The 15,287-nt window shown below is 41.9% G+C and overlaps 1 protein-coding gene across 1 annotated transcript in view; it reads right to left on the bottom strand.

The window, feature by feature from the left end:
* The window catches only part of CEMIP (cell migration inducing hyaluronidase 1), a 65,104-nt gene that overhangs the window by 47,611 nt on the left and 2,206 nt on the right, over positions 1–15,287 (bottom strand). The window contains exons 2-9 of the mRNA XM_067555714.1: positions 14,026–14,178; positions 13,378–13,516; positions 11,250–11,486; positions 9,736–9,915; positions 4,301–4,371; positions 3,423–3,518; positions 2,648–2,769; positions 15–156 (exon numbers count right to left, since the gene is read on the bottom strand). Of these exons, the coding sequence (XP_067411815.1) occupies positions 15–156; positions 2,648–2,769; positions 3,423–3,518; positions 4,301–4,371; positions 9,736–9,915; positions 11,250–11,486; positions 13,378–13,516; positions 14,026–14,178 (1,140 nt within the window). The remainder of the gene's footprint in view (positions 1–14; positions 157–2,647; positions 2,770–3,422; positions 3,519–4,300; positions 4,372–9,735; positions 9,916–11,249; positions 11,487–13,377; positions 13,517–14,025; positions 14,179–15,287) is intronic.

The raw sequence follows: 15,287 nt of genomic DNA, 5'->3' as shown, positions 1-15,287 counted from the left end.
AGTAAGCCACATACCAGGTTTGCCACACAGGAACCGCACTTGGTAATTTCGGCAGCCTTCGTCTGTCTGATCCTGGCCATGGCACATAAATCTATAATCATGGCCGCTTTTGTAGAAAACCTCTGTTGTCAAATTGGCTCCAGCAAGTGTAGCTGCCTAGGATGAGAATAGAAATGCACATAGGGTGGTCACACATGAATGAGTTCACATCCTCTTACTCTCTCTCCCTGCATGCAGAGAGGGTTATCACTTAGCATTTAGATGATGCAAAGTGTTCATGTAATAAAAACAGGACGAATGATCTTCGGTAGAATCCAGTTATATACCCTAGTTGGTTCATGCACAATAACCTTTTATATGCAGGCCACATGAATTCATTACTAGGTGAATTGTGTCACTCCCACATCTATATTAGGTCTATGGGTATTTGTGGAAACAGTATTCTGAGCTTTGCTACGCTGCCTTGTTTCCCTAGATTTCAGCACACCACTAGTTTGAGGTCAGCTTCAGTCTCTGAATGCAGACGGATGGGCCCAGACAAACTCATGGCTTTCAAGAAGCTTAACTTTTCTCTTTTCATTACCTGGGGCCAGACTGTGTCTGATCCTTGAAGGAGAAATAGGTGGGAGTCTTCTCTCTCCTGTGCAAGGGCCAGGGATAATTGCTCTCTCTAGACTCAGGGAGTGCTAGGAATGCTCCCCCACATACCCAGGGGCCACAAATTGTCCCAAAAGGGGCAAGAAGAGGTGAGCCTGTGCACTCCCACATACAAATGAGCTTGGGGAGCTGGCTGGGCATGCTGGGGGGAGGGGGAGAAATCAGTTACACCATCCCAAGGGATGATGCAACATCCACACACTCTCGTGTGTGCGATCATCCTGGGGCAGTCTAGTCCATACCATCCCCCCCCAGGGCTGGGATCCAATACCACAGTCTAGCCCCCAGTTTGCAACACATTTCGCCACTGCATAAAAATGCTACACGTTGCACAGGACCAGCCAAATAACCTTCGTTTATTTTAAAAAAGGCACTAGGGTCATAAATGAGTCACCCTTTAAATTAGGGGCCCTGATCATGCAACTCTTACTCGTGCAAATCAGCTGCAATCATAGGGACACTCTCAGTGCAATCTATGGGACTGTTCCTGAAGAAACATGCTCCTGGCTACAAATTTCTTGTTTCGTTTGGATTCTTCCTGTGCTCAGCATTGTTGGGGCAGGCTAGCTCTAATTATTCAATTAAGACCATTTTAAAAAGAGATCCTCAGCGAAGTCAATGGGCTACCATCATTTATATCAGCAGGGGATTTAGTGGCTCATGATTTATAATTTTTCAGGAACAGAAAAGTGTGTTTCTTGTTTCACTTTTAATCCATGTGAACAAAAGCAACTATGAGTTAAATTAGTATCTGGCCTAGTGGCTCATGTTCTGAACTGAATTCCCTCTTTCAACACAAACAAAACCAAAATGCATCTGGAGTCAGTTTTAACATGGACCTGGCAAGTAATCGTGGAGCAGTTTTTCCCCCTCATTGTTCACTAGGAGATTAAAATGAAGATTCAGTCCTGGAAGCCCTTGCTCACACAGGGGCTCCTTATTGCATGGGTAGTCCAATTAACTTCAATGTAACTATTCTTGTGAGCAAGGGCTACTCAGGTGAATAGAAGTTTGCTGGATCATTTCCTACATGCCCTAATGCTCAAGCCAGCCCTATAAACCCCCCCCCCCCCCCCCCCCAGTACCAATCATTTTATTGTCTGCGGCCAAGTAGCACTTGAACTGCAGAACGTTATCAACTGGACATTTAAGTATGTAGCAGGCATAGGGCAATAAAAGCAATTTTTCCTTCATGCCTTAAATAGCTTTTGCAATCACAATATGTTTTCCCCTCAACGTGTGCATTTGAGGATTTAATTACATGGTTAGCACTGAATAGAATTCAAACTTCTTTCTACAAAAGAAAAAATCAATGGACTTTAAAATGTGACTGCAAGACCAAACACATTTCCCCTCATTACCTAGTGCAACCTGTAGTTTTAATATATACATTTTACACACACACACACACACACACACACACACACACACAAGACATATTTAGTATATATACACATTCTGTGCTTAATTTTTAAGGTCGCTTCTATTCCAAGGCCATTTTAGACCCTTGGAAATTTCCATCCTCTCTTTTTCCCTTAATCTTCCTGTAGGAAGCCACATATTTTTGGCATCTATGCTGTCCGGAACCCCTTCTGCAGCATTCCATGTTCCAGAAGTGAGAACATGCTGAAGAGGGCCCAATTCTACAACCCTTCTTCACAACAGTAGTCCTATTGACTGAACTGGGACTGGTTGTGTGAATAATGGTTGCAGGATCAGGCTCAGAATGAGGAATAGTTTCTCAGTTTTATGAGCCTCCCATTAGTGTTAAAAATGTGCCAGTATCTTAGCCAATCGACATGCAAAAGCAGCAGGAGAGGCAACAGCTTTCATAGAGAAACTAAATATATTCACCCTCACAACACTGCATCACCAAGAAGGCCTGAGGTCTACTAGAACCTTCCAGACTGATGCCCCAGCTGGTTGCTTACTATATTGTTATGCACAACAGGCAAGCTAACCTATGGGGAAAATGGGGAGTTTGTTCTACCTGGATATCAATGGGGTGACTACAGATTTTGCCTGGGTTTGCTGCTCGGAGGTCAGAAAGTTTCTCCATGTCTTTGGATCTTGACTTTTCGGGCTTCTCAAACCACTCTGTCCACTCTACATCTGGAGAAAAGCACAAACAGGAAAGATCATTTTATAGAAAGCCATGCTTAATAAATGCAGCACAAATGCACTGAGCCTAATTTAGTCTCAAATATCATTAAACAAGTTTCTTCAATAACTGCCTAGTTCCTGGCTCTCATTGCCAGTCTGTCAGCTGCTTTACTGATGCTATGAAAGATAGCAAGGCAAGGGACCATGGAGTTATTAAAAGCTACGGGATTTGAGCATGTAGCATGAGCATTTCTAACAGCCGTGGGATTCAAATTGTCCCCTTCTCCCTGGAGCCCTCGGTATATATTCAAATCAGGTAGTAATCAGTTGCTGTTTGTTAGTTGAAACACCATTCTGAGAATTGGTGACCACATAATCCAAAGAAATAAGCGGATATATGTTGGTTTGATTTTAGCCATGGACTTTCACATTCAATGCAAAAAAGACAAAGGATTCAAATTATACAGTGAGTCTTGCAGGGGTTGGAAAGTGAGATTCTGCTTGTGTTCTTGTCTGGGTTAAAGACAACTTTAGTTAGCAGATATCAGACCCTCTTTCTAAATAGAGGACAGGTGATTGGTGTGATAAAAAGGAATATTTCAAAAAGCAATTAGCACTGTTTAAGCTCTGTCACTCTGCTAGGTGGCAAACAGATGTCTCACCTTGAACCCACTCACTAGTTGCAGACACATTAAAATGCTCTCCATTCTCAGCCTGGAACAGTTTGAACACTTTGGCCACAGCTGATCCTTTGTGTCCTGTAAAACAGCAACAATTATTAACAATTCCCTGGTTTGCAAAGGATAGATGATAAGGCTTAGTAAGCAATGGAGCAAGTCTGTGTGTTTGTCTCTTGGAAGTCTAGAGCAGATTCCATAATTGCCTTCAAAGTTTGCAGCAAAAAAAAAAAAAAAAAAAGAGTTCCTGTTCTTGGAATGATTTTTCAGATCCTTTCCTTCTGCTTGGACTTTGCCTTTGCAAGAGGGGAGGAATCCTCAATCAAAATTAAAAAAAAAAAATCAAGTGAATTAAGAAAATCATGTTTTTTGTTTTATTTTGCATTTTTCATTTGCTAGTTTACATTTTGACAAACCAGGTCATTATCTTTATTTAGAAAATACTATGGTATTCCACAGCAAATAGCCTCAACAACTATTATAGGCTGCAGGGTTTTGACTATCCTTATAGAATATCATGTCTCAGCTTTTCATCTCATGTTAACGGAGATAGTTCCACTGATTTATGCCAAAAAAGAGAATACATAATCTGGCTTTAATGGCGCCATACTGATTTATACTAGCTGAAAATCTGGTCCTGTATTTCTGGGTGAGAGTAGCCTGTGTCAAATCCCATCCAACTGCATCACAGCATGGGGAGAAGTCAGGAGGTAAGGCTTTTGTGCATCTCCTGCTCACAGTTTCAATGTAGTGTAGTGTCAGACAGTACAAATGTCATGGAACAAATTCCACTGACTTCCATGGAATTATGCCAGAGAGGAACATGCCTAGGCAATTTCAAGCAGGCATTTGTTGTGCCTTACCTAGATATTCAATGTGGTCTTCAACAGAAGACGAAGGGTTTCCTTTTACTGTAATGAAACTCCAAGGATGCCTGAGAAATCAAGATGAGAAGTGATCATATTATTTCATGTGTTACCTGCATGCTTTGTTATATCATTTGTTTTCTCCTCCCTGGTGCACCATCTTCAAAACAGACAGATTTACGTGACACTGCAGTTCGTTTAACACTGAAAATATCTTAACACTTTATATTTCTTTGCTAAATATGCAACAAGAGAAATGAAGTTCAAAGATAAATCCCTTCTTGATATAATTAATCATAGTGTTGTATAAATGTAACAGGTTTCTAAAGAGGTTTTCATGTGATAGTAACATGTGACACTGGCAATGCTTTGGATGGCAGCAAATCTTCTATTTTTTTCAAAAGAACTTTCAGACAGCCAAATTTGGTTAAGCAAATTGAAATCTTGTACGTCAGATTTCAGCCAGTCGTGAGCCATGGAGATTTATAATGAACTCCGTTTTATTGATTTGCTGGCAAAAGGTGCATGGATATGCTCTGAATATATATTTTCTTCATTTCAAACTCCGATTAGGAATAAAAAGTTTGAGCCATGATCACTGGCTCAGTTCCAGCCCCCGATCAGTAATAAGTGAAGTTTGTTGCTGTCTGATGGCCGTAGTTGGAATTGGTCCAGTGTGTACTAGACAGTTATCAGCAACACTGGAAACACTAGCACGTGATCTGAACAGGTTTAAAGAACAGAGACTAAATTGTCCTCTCAACCTCGGAGATGGACCCTCTAGAGAAAGGCACTAATCTGAGTTTGTCCTGCTGCTGCCTGTGATTTACTGTTTTGTGTTTAAATAGACTTCAGCCATGCATGCTGTTAATTAATAACGTGCATCACAACAGAACAATAAGTGCATTGTGGCTCTTCCACCATGGTAGAGAGACCCCAACATTTAGCCTGGATTTAACAAATAAAAACCCTGTTAGTGAAATCCACTGTCTATTGGCAAAACTTCCACTGATTTCAATAAAGTCAGGACATCATGCCATGAATCCAAACCAGTACCTCACACATTGCATTTGATGGTAAAACCTGCCCTCAGACTTCTATGGAAAATACATTGGGATGCTGACAGTCAACTATCAAAACACACTTTGTATTACCAGCTCTCTCACCTTTAATAGGGCCCGATCCCTGCTCCCACTGAAGTCAATGGCTAAATTCCCCTGGACTTCAGTAGGAGCGGACTCTCTGTAGCAGCCATGGTCCCACACAAATGCATGGTGAGAACGGGGGTGATATTTAGACACCATTAATTTGAAGAAAATGACTTCTCAAAAATCAAGGCAGCTCCAGCAGCTCATCAGTGGCCTGACCACAGACCCAAGGGAAGCTGCAAAGTTGCCAACACAACTTCCTGAGGCGTCTGCCAGGGAGCCAGATGCTCCTGCTGGAAAACTTTCCTGTACACCAAGTGCCAGAGGCATTGGAGCACTGTGATCTTCATCCAAAGAGAAAGAGAGGGATGGGATGGTGGAAGAAATGACACTTTATCACTCAGCAGGCAGGACAGACTCCCCCCTCCCCTCCTTTTTTTCCCTTTTGGTTAACAAAAATCAAAATAAATGACAAAAATATTATTAAAAAATAAACAAGGCCAAGGACATTCAAAATATATTGAAGAACGGTTCAGTTTGTTCTTAAACTAATATTTGCACGCATTTCATTCTTCCCAGTACTTGGTTCCCTGGGTTAATTTATGGCTAATAGCATGTTTAAGCCAGTTCATCCTAAGGCACGCAGCCACATGTAACATGTCCTGATGATATGAAATGCAAGGACTGAATTCCACTCTCCTTTACTCCAGGTTGAGCCCAGAGTAGCATTGATGCCGGCGTGAGCTTCTGATTAGAACAACTGTGTCAGCAGCAAGTGCTGAAAGACTTTGTCTTGATTCATTTATTTAAAAAAACCAGCTCATTATTTAAAGGGCATATTCATGTCTCTGTGAGACAAGAAGGGGAAGCTCTTCTGTTCATTCTGACTTTTCTGGATTCAGCAAATGGACAACAAACAAATATTGGGAGCCAGATGCTGTAAAATCATCATTCCTTTGACTTTAAGGGAGCAGTGCTGATTTACCGCAGCTCAGGGCCTAGTTTAGTGTGACAGAAGCGGAGATTGATAGACAGATCAAAACCATCTATCTCCATGCAGCACCAGAAAATTACCCAGGCAGTGACTGAGTACCGTGACTCATTTGGCACTTTCAAAAATGTGAGACAAATATATCTTACTCCAGATCACTAAGTGGGGTGCACCAACTATTGTCTCAGCAGCATTCACAATCAGCCACCAGCAACAGACACCGAGTTGTGTAGATCTGGCACACAGGTGTTTGATTTAGTACTGTCAGCCAGCCATCAAGCCAACAGATGTTTTAGGGTGATCAGAAAGAGACAGCAATCAATCCACTGCCCATTGTCTGACTCCGCCTCTGCAGCGTAGGGTAGAGGGTGGATATATAATCTAGCAAATTGCCCAGAGTAATTTTTACAAAACTACAGTGCTTTATACTGTTCAGAATGAGCAGGGACTTTTTACCTTTGACAGGCCCTTACTAAAAATGTACTTAAGTGTACAGTGCACTGAAAAACACTACCTCTACTGCAGAGGAAAAACCTAACAAAAGGCAGCATGGCATTCATACTTTATTGTATGATCATGTAGCTGTTGATATGCAGTATCAAGGCACAGGTTAAAAAATGACAAAAATCTCAAAATCCAGTCTATTTCCATTACTAACTAACTAACTATTTACTGCATTGCAGAGGAGAAAGGGATCAGATATAATGATCTTTATTACTAACTGATTCGGTTACAAATATGTTTGTGGTTGAGTTTCTGCACATGGATCCAAACTGCAGAATTCAGAACCAAAATAGGGTGTTCCGGTTCAGGGTTTGGGTTCATCTTGGTGTAGAGAAAGGAGCCAGTTGTGCAGTTTGGGATTTGGTTCTGGATACAGACATGTCCATTTTTCAGGGTGTTTCTGTGGGTAAAATGTTATATGTGGACCACACCTTGCAATCCTTTCTCAAACAAAACTCAGGGAATATTGTCCTCAGTGGCAATTTTGCCTGAATAAGGATTCCAGGCTTTGATAATTTATAAATGGAGAATTAGGCACTAGGGCATTGTGAAACAGAGAATCTTTGCTAGTTTGTTCTCCTGAACAAATTTTAAAACAGAATTTTCAGAAGTGCCTAAGTGAGTTAGGTGTCGAACTTCTACTGAAAGTCAATGGGAGCTCTTTAGGAGCTTTTGAAAATCCCACTAGCCACCTGTCTATATCTTTAGACACTTAATATTTTTATACATTTGGCCCCAAGTGACATAGGAGACCAAGATTCATTAAAAGTCATTGGGACAGAGGTACATCCGCCACTTTTGAAAATGTTATCCCTTAACTAGTACAAGGATGCTAGTAGTTTTACAAACCTGTATGTTACACAGTGGTCACCATTAAAAGGTCAACATTTACCATAAATTACCACATCATGGTAATCTAAGATGCCACTGTTATTTCCTGTCAATAAGAAGAGGGCAATTCCCTTCAAACTCCAGGTTTTTGCACTTGCTCAAAATTCCATATATAGTGGAGCTGGGGAGACTGTGGCCCGACAACTTTTAGTGGTCATGTATTAAATTGGTAAGGCTGCTGCCTGAGCAGTCCAGAGCAGCACTCTGGCTGCGTGGGCACAACGCCAGTGAAATTTGACCTGACTGCTCCTTTGTACAGACAGAGCTGTGGCCAGACCAAATTTCAGTGAGAAGCATTGCAGCCTGGTGCACAGGGTCACAATACCACTCAAATTTGGCTCGGCTGTGCTCCACCCAAATGGCAGAGCACGCAGGCCAAATGGTGTTGCAACCTGGTGCATGGGGAGTCTGTTCCTGTGTGGCGGAGTGCAAGGGAGCCTGATGAGAACTCGACTCCTGGCAGCACTGGCTCATGCACTGCGTGGGTAAGAGAGAGGGGAGACTCCCCAGCCAAGGGAAATCGAGGGTCCCTGTGAGGGGACGAGCAGTCACTGGAATGGTATCCCAGCCAGGGAAAGGGGAGGAAATCAGAAGTTGCCCCTCAACCAAGAAATATCTGAGTTGGCACCACTATTTCTTGTTCTAAAATATAGAAAAATGCTACAGTAGCTCAGATAGCAGCATGGCAAGTGTTACCTTTCTGATGGCAACTGCTAGTTCGTGGCTGAGCTGAATCATAACACTATAAATTAGATTCTCCAGGTGTTTCCCTTATAAGTACCTATTGTAAAGAAGTTGGAAATTTAAAATATTCTTTTTTCCTTCCGTTTCAGGACTGGAAAAAAGTAGTAGTATTTTCAGTCTTTTTCTGCCTCTGCAATTCTAGTCTTAAAACAGAAATCTGGCAGGCCATTGGGCTATAGCATGGACTCTGGCTATCTGGGAGAAAATATGTCGAGGATTGAGGTGGGGTTTTTTTTTGTTTGTTTGGTCGGTTTTTTTCCTATTTTTGCAGACTAAGAATTTTCAACACAGTGCATTCAATTCCTTGTAACATTTATGGGACTCTCACAGTTAAATATCCTTATATACCACACCGAAAAAGTACTCCATCTGCAGGTGCCTAATTGTCCCATACATGCTCACACAGATTGGTCTTTGGCTCAGTTATCAGTGCTGTGATGGATTTTTAAATAATGGTCCATAACGTCTCCTTCAGAGGTTACATAGACTATGACCTACTGGGTAACACACATCCACTTTTTAAAAAGTGCCTAAATGCAGAGCAACGTGATAAACTAGAATGACTCCAATTGGGCAAATAGTACATATTCTCAAAAATAGTTTGTGTGCCAACATATACAGTATATCGGCCAAGGGAGTTTTACAGTCCACAGGGTAAATATAATGCATACTAAATTTTGTGCTGCACAAATCCCAAATATATATTTGTTTTGTTAAATAATATATTGTATAGAATGTCTGTCTATGTATTTAGCCACAGCTATATGGCTGTTACACTAGCCCTAAAGTTTGTTTACCCAAGAGAACTATATGTATATACAGTACACTGGATATATTTAGATATGCATCTTAAATCTCTAGGGTCTGGCATGAAAACAAACAGGAATGGATAACTTGTGGTGTTAATATCATGGAAAAATACATCCCTTTAATGTGAATCATGTGTTAGTCCTCAATCTCCTAATAAAAATGCCCAATATAGACATTGAATGCATCTTAAACTATTTAATTAACTGCTAAAAGTTCGCACGGAAAAAAGGAAAAACTTTTCAGTGTGAAAGAACTTTGTGCCTTTGAGAGAGTGGAATTATTTGAGTATATGAGAAGCATAATCAGGGCTCTGTGCTGGCAGAACTGGCAGGATAGGCACATACCTAAACCCAAGATGGAGGAAATGCTTGCTGCCCAGTTTGGTCATTGCTTTCCTGGCTGAATCATCCAAGTTTCTAGATCCTTCATCATTCACTGCTACTGACAGGATCATGCCATTGTCAATTTCACTCAAATACTGGACAAGACGGGCACTTTCCCCTTTCAGTTTGTAGGTATCGAATCTAAAAGAAAGAAAAGAAGAAGCATTTACACCAGGGGGCATCACATCTTCTGTACATTTCTTCTAGGTTAAAAATAGGTATTAAAAAAAAAATCTACGTTTGTATTGCTATAGATACCATTATACGTCATCCCTTGCCAAAAAGTGCTAGTTTATAGAATAGTGAAACAGAGTGATGATTATACTGGCTTGTTTAAAAGAATACATTATGGTTTTCCATAAAACTGATTCAAAGAATTGCCTACAATCTAGATAATGAAGCAGCAGAATTGTGACAATAACCATCCCATTTGAGAAATAGTGGCCACTGGAAAAAAAGTAGGTAAGTATGAAGGAAAAGAGAAAAATATATTTGTTCCTCCGCTTACTGATATACTTTCTCGGATAGTGGGATTGTTTGTTTGCTTGGTTGTTTTTTATCCTAATGAAAAAAAGATGCCATTACTGGAGTAATAAATTTTTGATTGTGAGTCATTTCCTTCTGTAACACTGTATTAGAAATAAGAGGCACTCCTGCATTTAAAAAATTGTAGCTCTCAGAAATACAAAACCAAACCTATAATCAGCAGCTCTTTATTAAACATTTTTAAAGCTTCAAGTATTCAAAATGGAATTGTCTTAATTAGTGGTAACATGTTTTCTTAGAGAAGCGACACAAGCTTGATTGAAGCTAGTATAAGGAAAAAATGCATCACTTATTCTGGTGTGAGACTACAGTGCTGCTTCAGTTGGGACTCAGCCAGCAGCTCTGGGTCAGCAACTCCCTTTGAAGTCAATGAGAGGTTTGTTTGAGGCAGTTCTGCAGGGCCTGGTTAGGACACTAGTTTGCTTAGGATTGTTATCTCACTGGGGCTTGTTCTGTGTTTTACAGCTCCCTGCACAATAGGTTCCTGGTCCTAGGGTTCCTAGGAACTACCACAAAAACGAAAATAAATAAATAACAATAAGTTTGTATGCAATACATCTAGTACTTGCTAATGACCCATCAGAAAGGAAGTCTACCTATGGAGGCTCCCTTCTGTAGCCATGCCCAGAAAAGCCTAAGGATTCCATGATAACCCTCTTTGATGCACAGTAAGGGCCTGATCCCGCAGGGCACTGAGTGCCATCTACTCTTGCTGACTTTGCAGGGAGTTGAAGTCACTCAACTTGCAGGATTGGGCCTGAAGTCGACTTACAGAGATTACTGAATTGCAAAGAGGTGTAGTGAGGCATACAATGGGACCGACAAATCTGTCACTGGAAATTCCCTTTGCCGGTCTCTGATAGGTCTTTGATGCAGCTTCAAGGTAATGCCAAAGGTTCCCAGATGTTGATGGCTCTAAACCGACTCACCGATCTGAATGGATGACTCCCCCGGTCTTTGGGTCAATAACATGGACGATGACACCTCGATGCCCCCAGCTCCTTTCAAAGTAGTAGCCACCTTCTTCCATGCCACCAGGGTGAAGAGTCTTGTTTAGAAAAGTCCAGGACAACTTCTTCTCACCATGGATCTCAAGAGTTCCACCTTGACTGACCCCAATATATTTTTGCCCAAAGGCAGCATCTGGCTGGATGCCATCATCTGCTCTGTAAGACAAAAAAATTATATATACACACACGCGCACATACGCACGCATGAATCAGAATATTTTACTATCTAATCAACAAGAAGCCTCCCGCCAAGTGCTGGTACTGCCCGACAGGTGAGGAAGCAACACGGTTAAGAATGCATTTCCTTCAAGGGATCCTAAGGAATGCAAAATGCTGGGACTCTATAGAAAATAAATTATCTGTCTGAAACAAAACTAACAGAGGTCAGAGACAATTTAGGATATAGATCGGTGGTTCCCAACCGGTGGCCTGTGGGCCAAAAGTGGCCCTCCGCTCCCCTTCCGCTTGCCTGGGGACCCAGGTGGAACATGTTGCTGTGGGGCTACAAGACTGGTGCAGGCTCCTTGCTGCAGCCAAGGGGACGAGAGATTAGCGCTCCCCTCCCCCGGCTGTAGCAGGGAGCATGGCAAAGCACTCCACGTAGGTCCCTTGGCTCCAGCAGGGACCCCAGCGCCTGAGGGAGGGGAGCACTGATCTCCCATCCCCCTGGCTGCAGAAGGGAGCCACTACCTAGGAGTGCACGGGGCTACAGGATGCGTGCAGTTTCCCTGCTGCAGCCGGGGGAATGGGAGATCAGCGAGGAGGCTGCCTTCTCCCTGAACTCCTTCTGTCTGGCTTCAGTGGGGGAAGGGGTTGCTGGTGGAGCAGCCAGGACCCACCATGCTTGAGGCGGGGCAGGACTCTAAAAGTCAGTGTCTTCCAGTTCGGCCTGCACTTAGCAGGCCACCCATCATGACTTAGCTGCCAGGCCATGTGCTTCGACGTATAGTGACAGTCACTCATCTACACTAGTGCTTTGTCTGTGAGTGTGTGACATACTGTGAGTAATCAGTAGGTGTAACTTTGTAACTGTTTTAAACAGTTAAATTTTTATTAAATTTGCTTTACATTAAATGTTTACTTTAAATACGTAGTGATTTGTACTCCTGAATGGTGTGCACATCAATACATCTTTTATGAGCTGACAGACTGGTGGCCCTTCAGGGTTGTAAAAATGATATTTGTGGCCCTTGAGCCAAAAAGCTTGGGAACCACTGATCTAGATAATGCACCTGGTTCATCATCACTAGTTTGTTGTTCTTTTAGATTACTACGGACATTCCACTTTGGAGGCTTGTCTACACACACAAGTTGTACTGGTATAATTAGAGCAGTACAACACAGCTAGTATGGATATGGTTATATTGGTATAAAATGGCCTTACACGGGGATAGCTTTTCCCATATGGAAAGGGGAATATGCTATTCTGGTCCACACTAGAGGTTGTAACTGTATAACTATTTTTGTTTAAACAAATCACAGCCCTAGCTGAAGTAGTTATATCAATACAAAAGTTGTGCATCAACCAGACCTACGTGAATAGAAAGTAATATTTACCAAGTTGAAACATCAGAACATCTTGCACAAAATGTTGTCTAATTCTTTGGCTAAGCTACCTCTCTCTGTTTCATATGAAGGAAAGAAATTTAGGCATGAGAATTTCTGATCAACATCGCTGCAAGAAAATAATAGAAATGCTGGGCCTTTTTCCCTTGGACTTTAAAATGTTTACAAGAATGGATAGGCTATAAAATCTCTTGAACAAGGCTGCAAATCAGATCAGTTGGTGGTGAAATACATGGCAGTTTTGTGATAAGTCAAACAGGAATTGGAACCAGGCCCCAAAGTGTCTTCCTCCCCCCCCAGTTAAGTTGATTGGCCCAATAGGCCAAGAAGCCTCTCACAAAGCATCCTTTGCTTGTATGATTTATGTTTAATGTCAACAAAACTTTAATTGCAATGGTTATTTTGTATTTCTGTGTTGTGAGAGAGAGCGCATAATATAGAAATATAGCACTAAGGTGATTTATGTTATTTAGGTACCTACCGCCCATATAAGATGATAGTCACGTTACTTTGGTATGGACATAGCTCACTGCCAATATGTAGCTCTCCTCCATTTTCAATCAATATATGTCGAGTTCGCAAAATGATAGGCTGTGTGTTGTCTTTAATTACCAGTTTTCCTAAGGAAAAATAATGGTATGACGTTTTAAAACATGAGCACAGCAAGTCAAAGTTAGTGGTGCTATTGTGCAAAAAGCAGGGCTAGCTTTCCCAATTACATCACAGAGAAATGCCAAATATATGCCCCAAAAATCAGCTTTAGGGTCAGATCCTAAAGGGTTTATTTGGTTTTTACTTAGGCAAGCTCTCACTGGAGTCAATGGAGTTTTGCATGGAGAAGGACTGAATACGAAACTGAATGAGGACTTGAGTTAATGCTCAATAAAAGCTGTTAATGCCAGTAGTCATTGGCAACAAAATACTCTGACAAAGAGTAAACACATATCTGCCCTGACTTGAGACCCTAAGAATACCGATGCTTCATCATGACATTATCGACACAGCAAGTTACTAGGATTCGGAACACACTGCAAGAAGCTGTCCCTGGTGCCATTCGTGCCAAGCTAAGTAGACATCATGAAGAGTCTTCATCCCCTGGCTTGGCTCTTTAGCTGGCAGCATGATTTACCTCCACCTGTGATGTGGATAGAGCGGACGGTCGCGGAGGAAGAGAGAAGGAGCTTCCTGCCGTTGCTGATTTCAATGTGGTGGTCTTCATCGTGACCCGTCTTCCAGGGTTCCAGCTCAGGATCTTGATCAGGACACGCTGAGGCTGCTTCTGCTTGTAGAGATGAAGGGAGATGATACATCATCCTTGCTTCACTCAAGAAAGAAAATAGGTCATATCTGTGCCTTTTACGCTGTCATGCTCAATAACTCATTCAAAGAGGATGAATATTCCCTGAAATGCAGATATGTCCCACCTTGACTGGACTGTATTTGGGTCACGATAAAAAGAAAATGAATGATAACTTTGGGAACGTGCTCTGCTGGATGCAGGAAGCACACAAAAAAATCCTGCCACCCTGCACAGCATCTAGTGCTCTCACGGCATCTAGACAGCAGTAGAGAAAAGGGGAGGATATTGCCCGTAATGTTACAGCTCTGCCTGTCAACATCCAGCTATAATGTGGGCAGTCTGTCATTGGCTGAGCTAAGATGTCTGTTCTAGGGGGCAAATGAAATGAAAAGGAGACCCCAATCTGAACCATCACCTAAAATGCTAGCTAATGCCAAAAATACCTGAGGGGTTTGGTAAATGTAAAGGGACAAAACCACATATTTCTGCAAGCCTTGCTCTTCAGCTGGGATGGGAAGCATGAGTGGTTTAAACACCATAACAGGATAGTTCTCGGCAAGTTTCCAATTTGACCAAAGCCAGGAAGTGCTAGAAATCTCATGAGAGAAAGGTTAACTTCATGAGATCTTTCAGACAAGAGATAAGGACTCACTCACTCGAGGTTTGCACATCCCTACTCTCCATACACACACATATGTGCTTTCTAATTGCAATGACACCATTTGTCTAAACCAGTGGTTCTCCACCCATGGCCCAACGTGGCATTCTCAGTGCTGCAGTCCACGTGATATCCTCAGGGCCATGCAGGCAGTATTGGATGTGGCCCGCAAAACACACTGTGAGCCACATATGTGACCCACAATGGTAGATAGGTTGAGAACTACGGGTCTAAACTATGCTCACAGATCAAATCCAAGGGCATCTCATGTTACAAGTATTTAAGATAAAATATTTCTCTGCTATAATTTTATCCAGCACATTAGCCTCACATTTATTCTAGTTCAACAAGATTTTGTGTGTCTGTGTGCACACACATATGTACGCACACACACGTACTTGTGGATGTATTTTATGATGGTTAAAAACTTCCT

This window comes from Emydura macquarii, unplaced genomic scaffold, assembly GCF_026122565.2.
Source record: "Emydura macquarii macquarii isolate MOO-44397 ecotype Brisbane River unplaced genomic scaffold, CSIRO-AGI_Emac_v2 contig_1644, whole genome shotgun sequence".
Classification (NCBI taxonomy): Eukaryota; Metazoa; Chordata; order Testudines; family Chelidae; genus Emydura; species Emydura macquarii.
The sequence above is the reverse complement of the archived record's forward strand: the minus strand, read 5'-3'. Positions and strand labels throughout refer to the sequence as shown.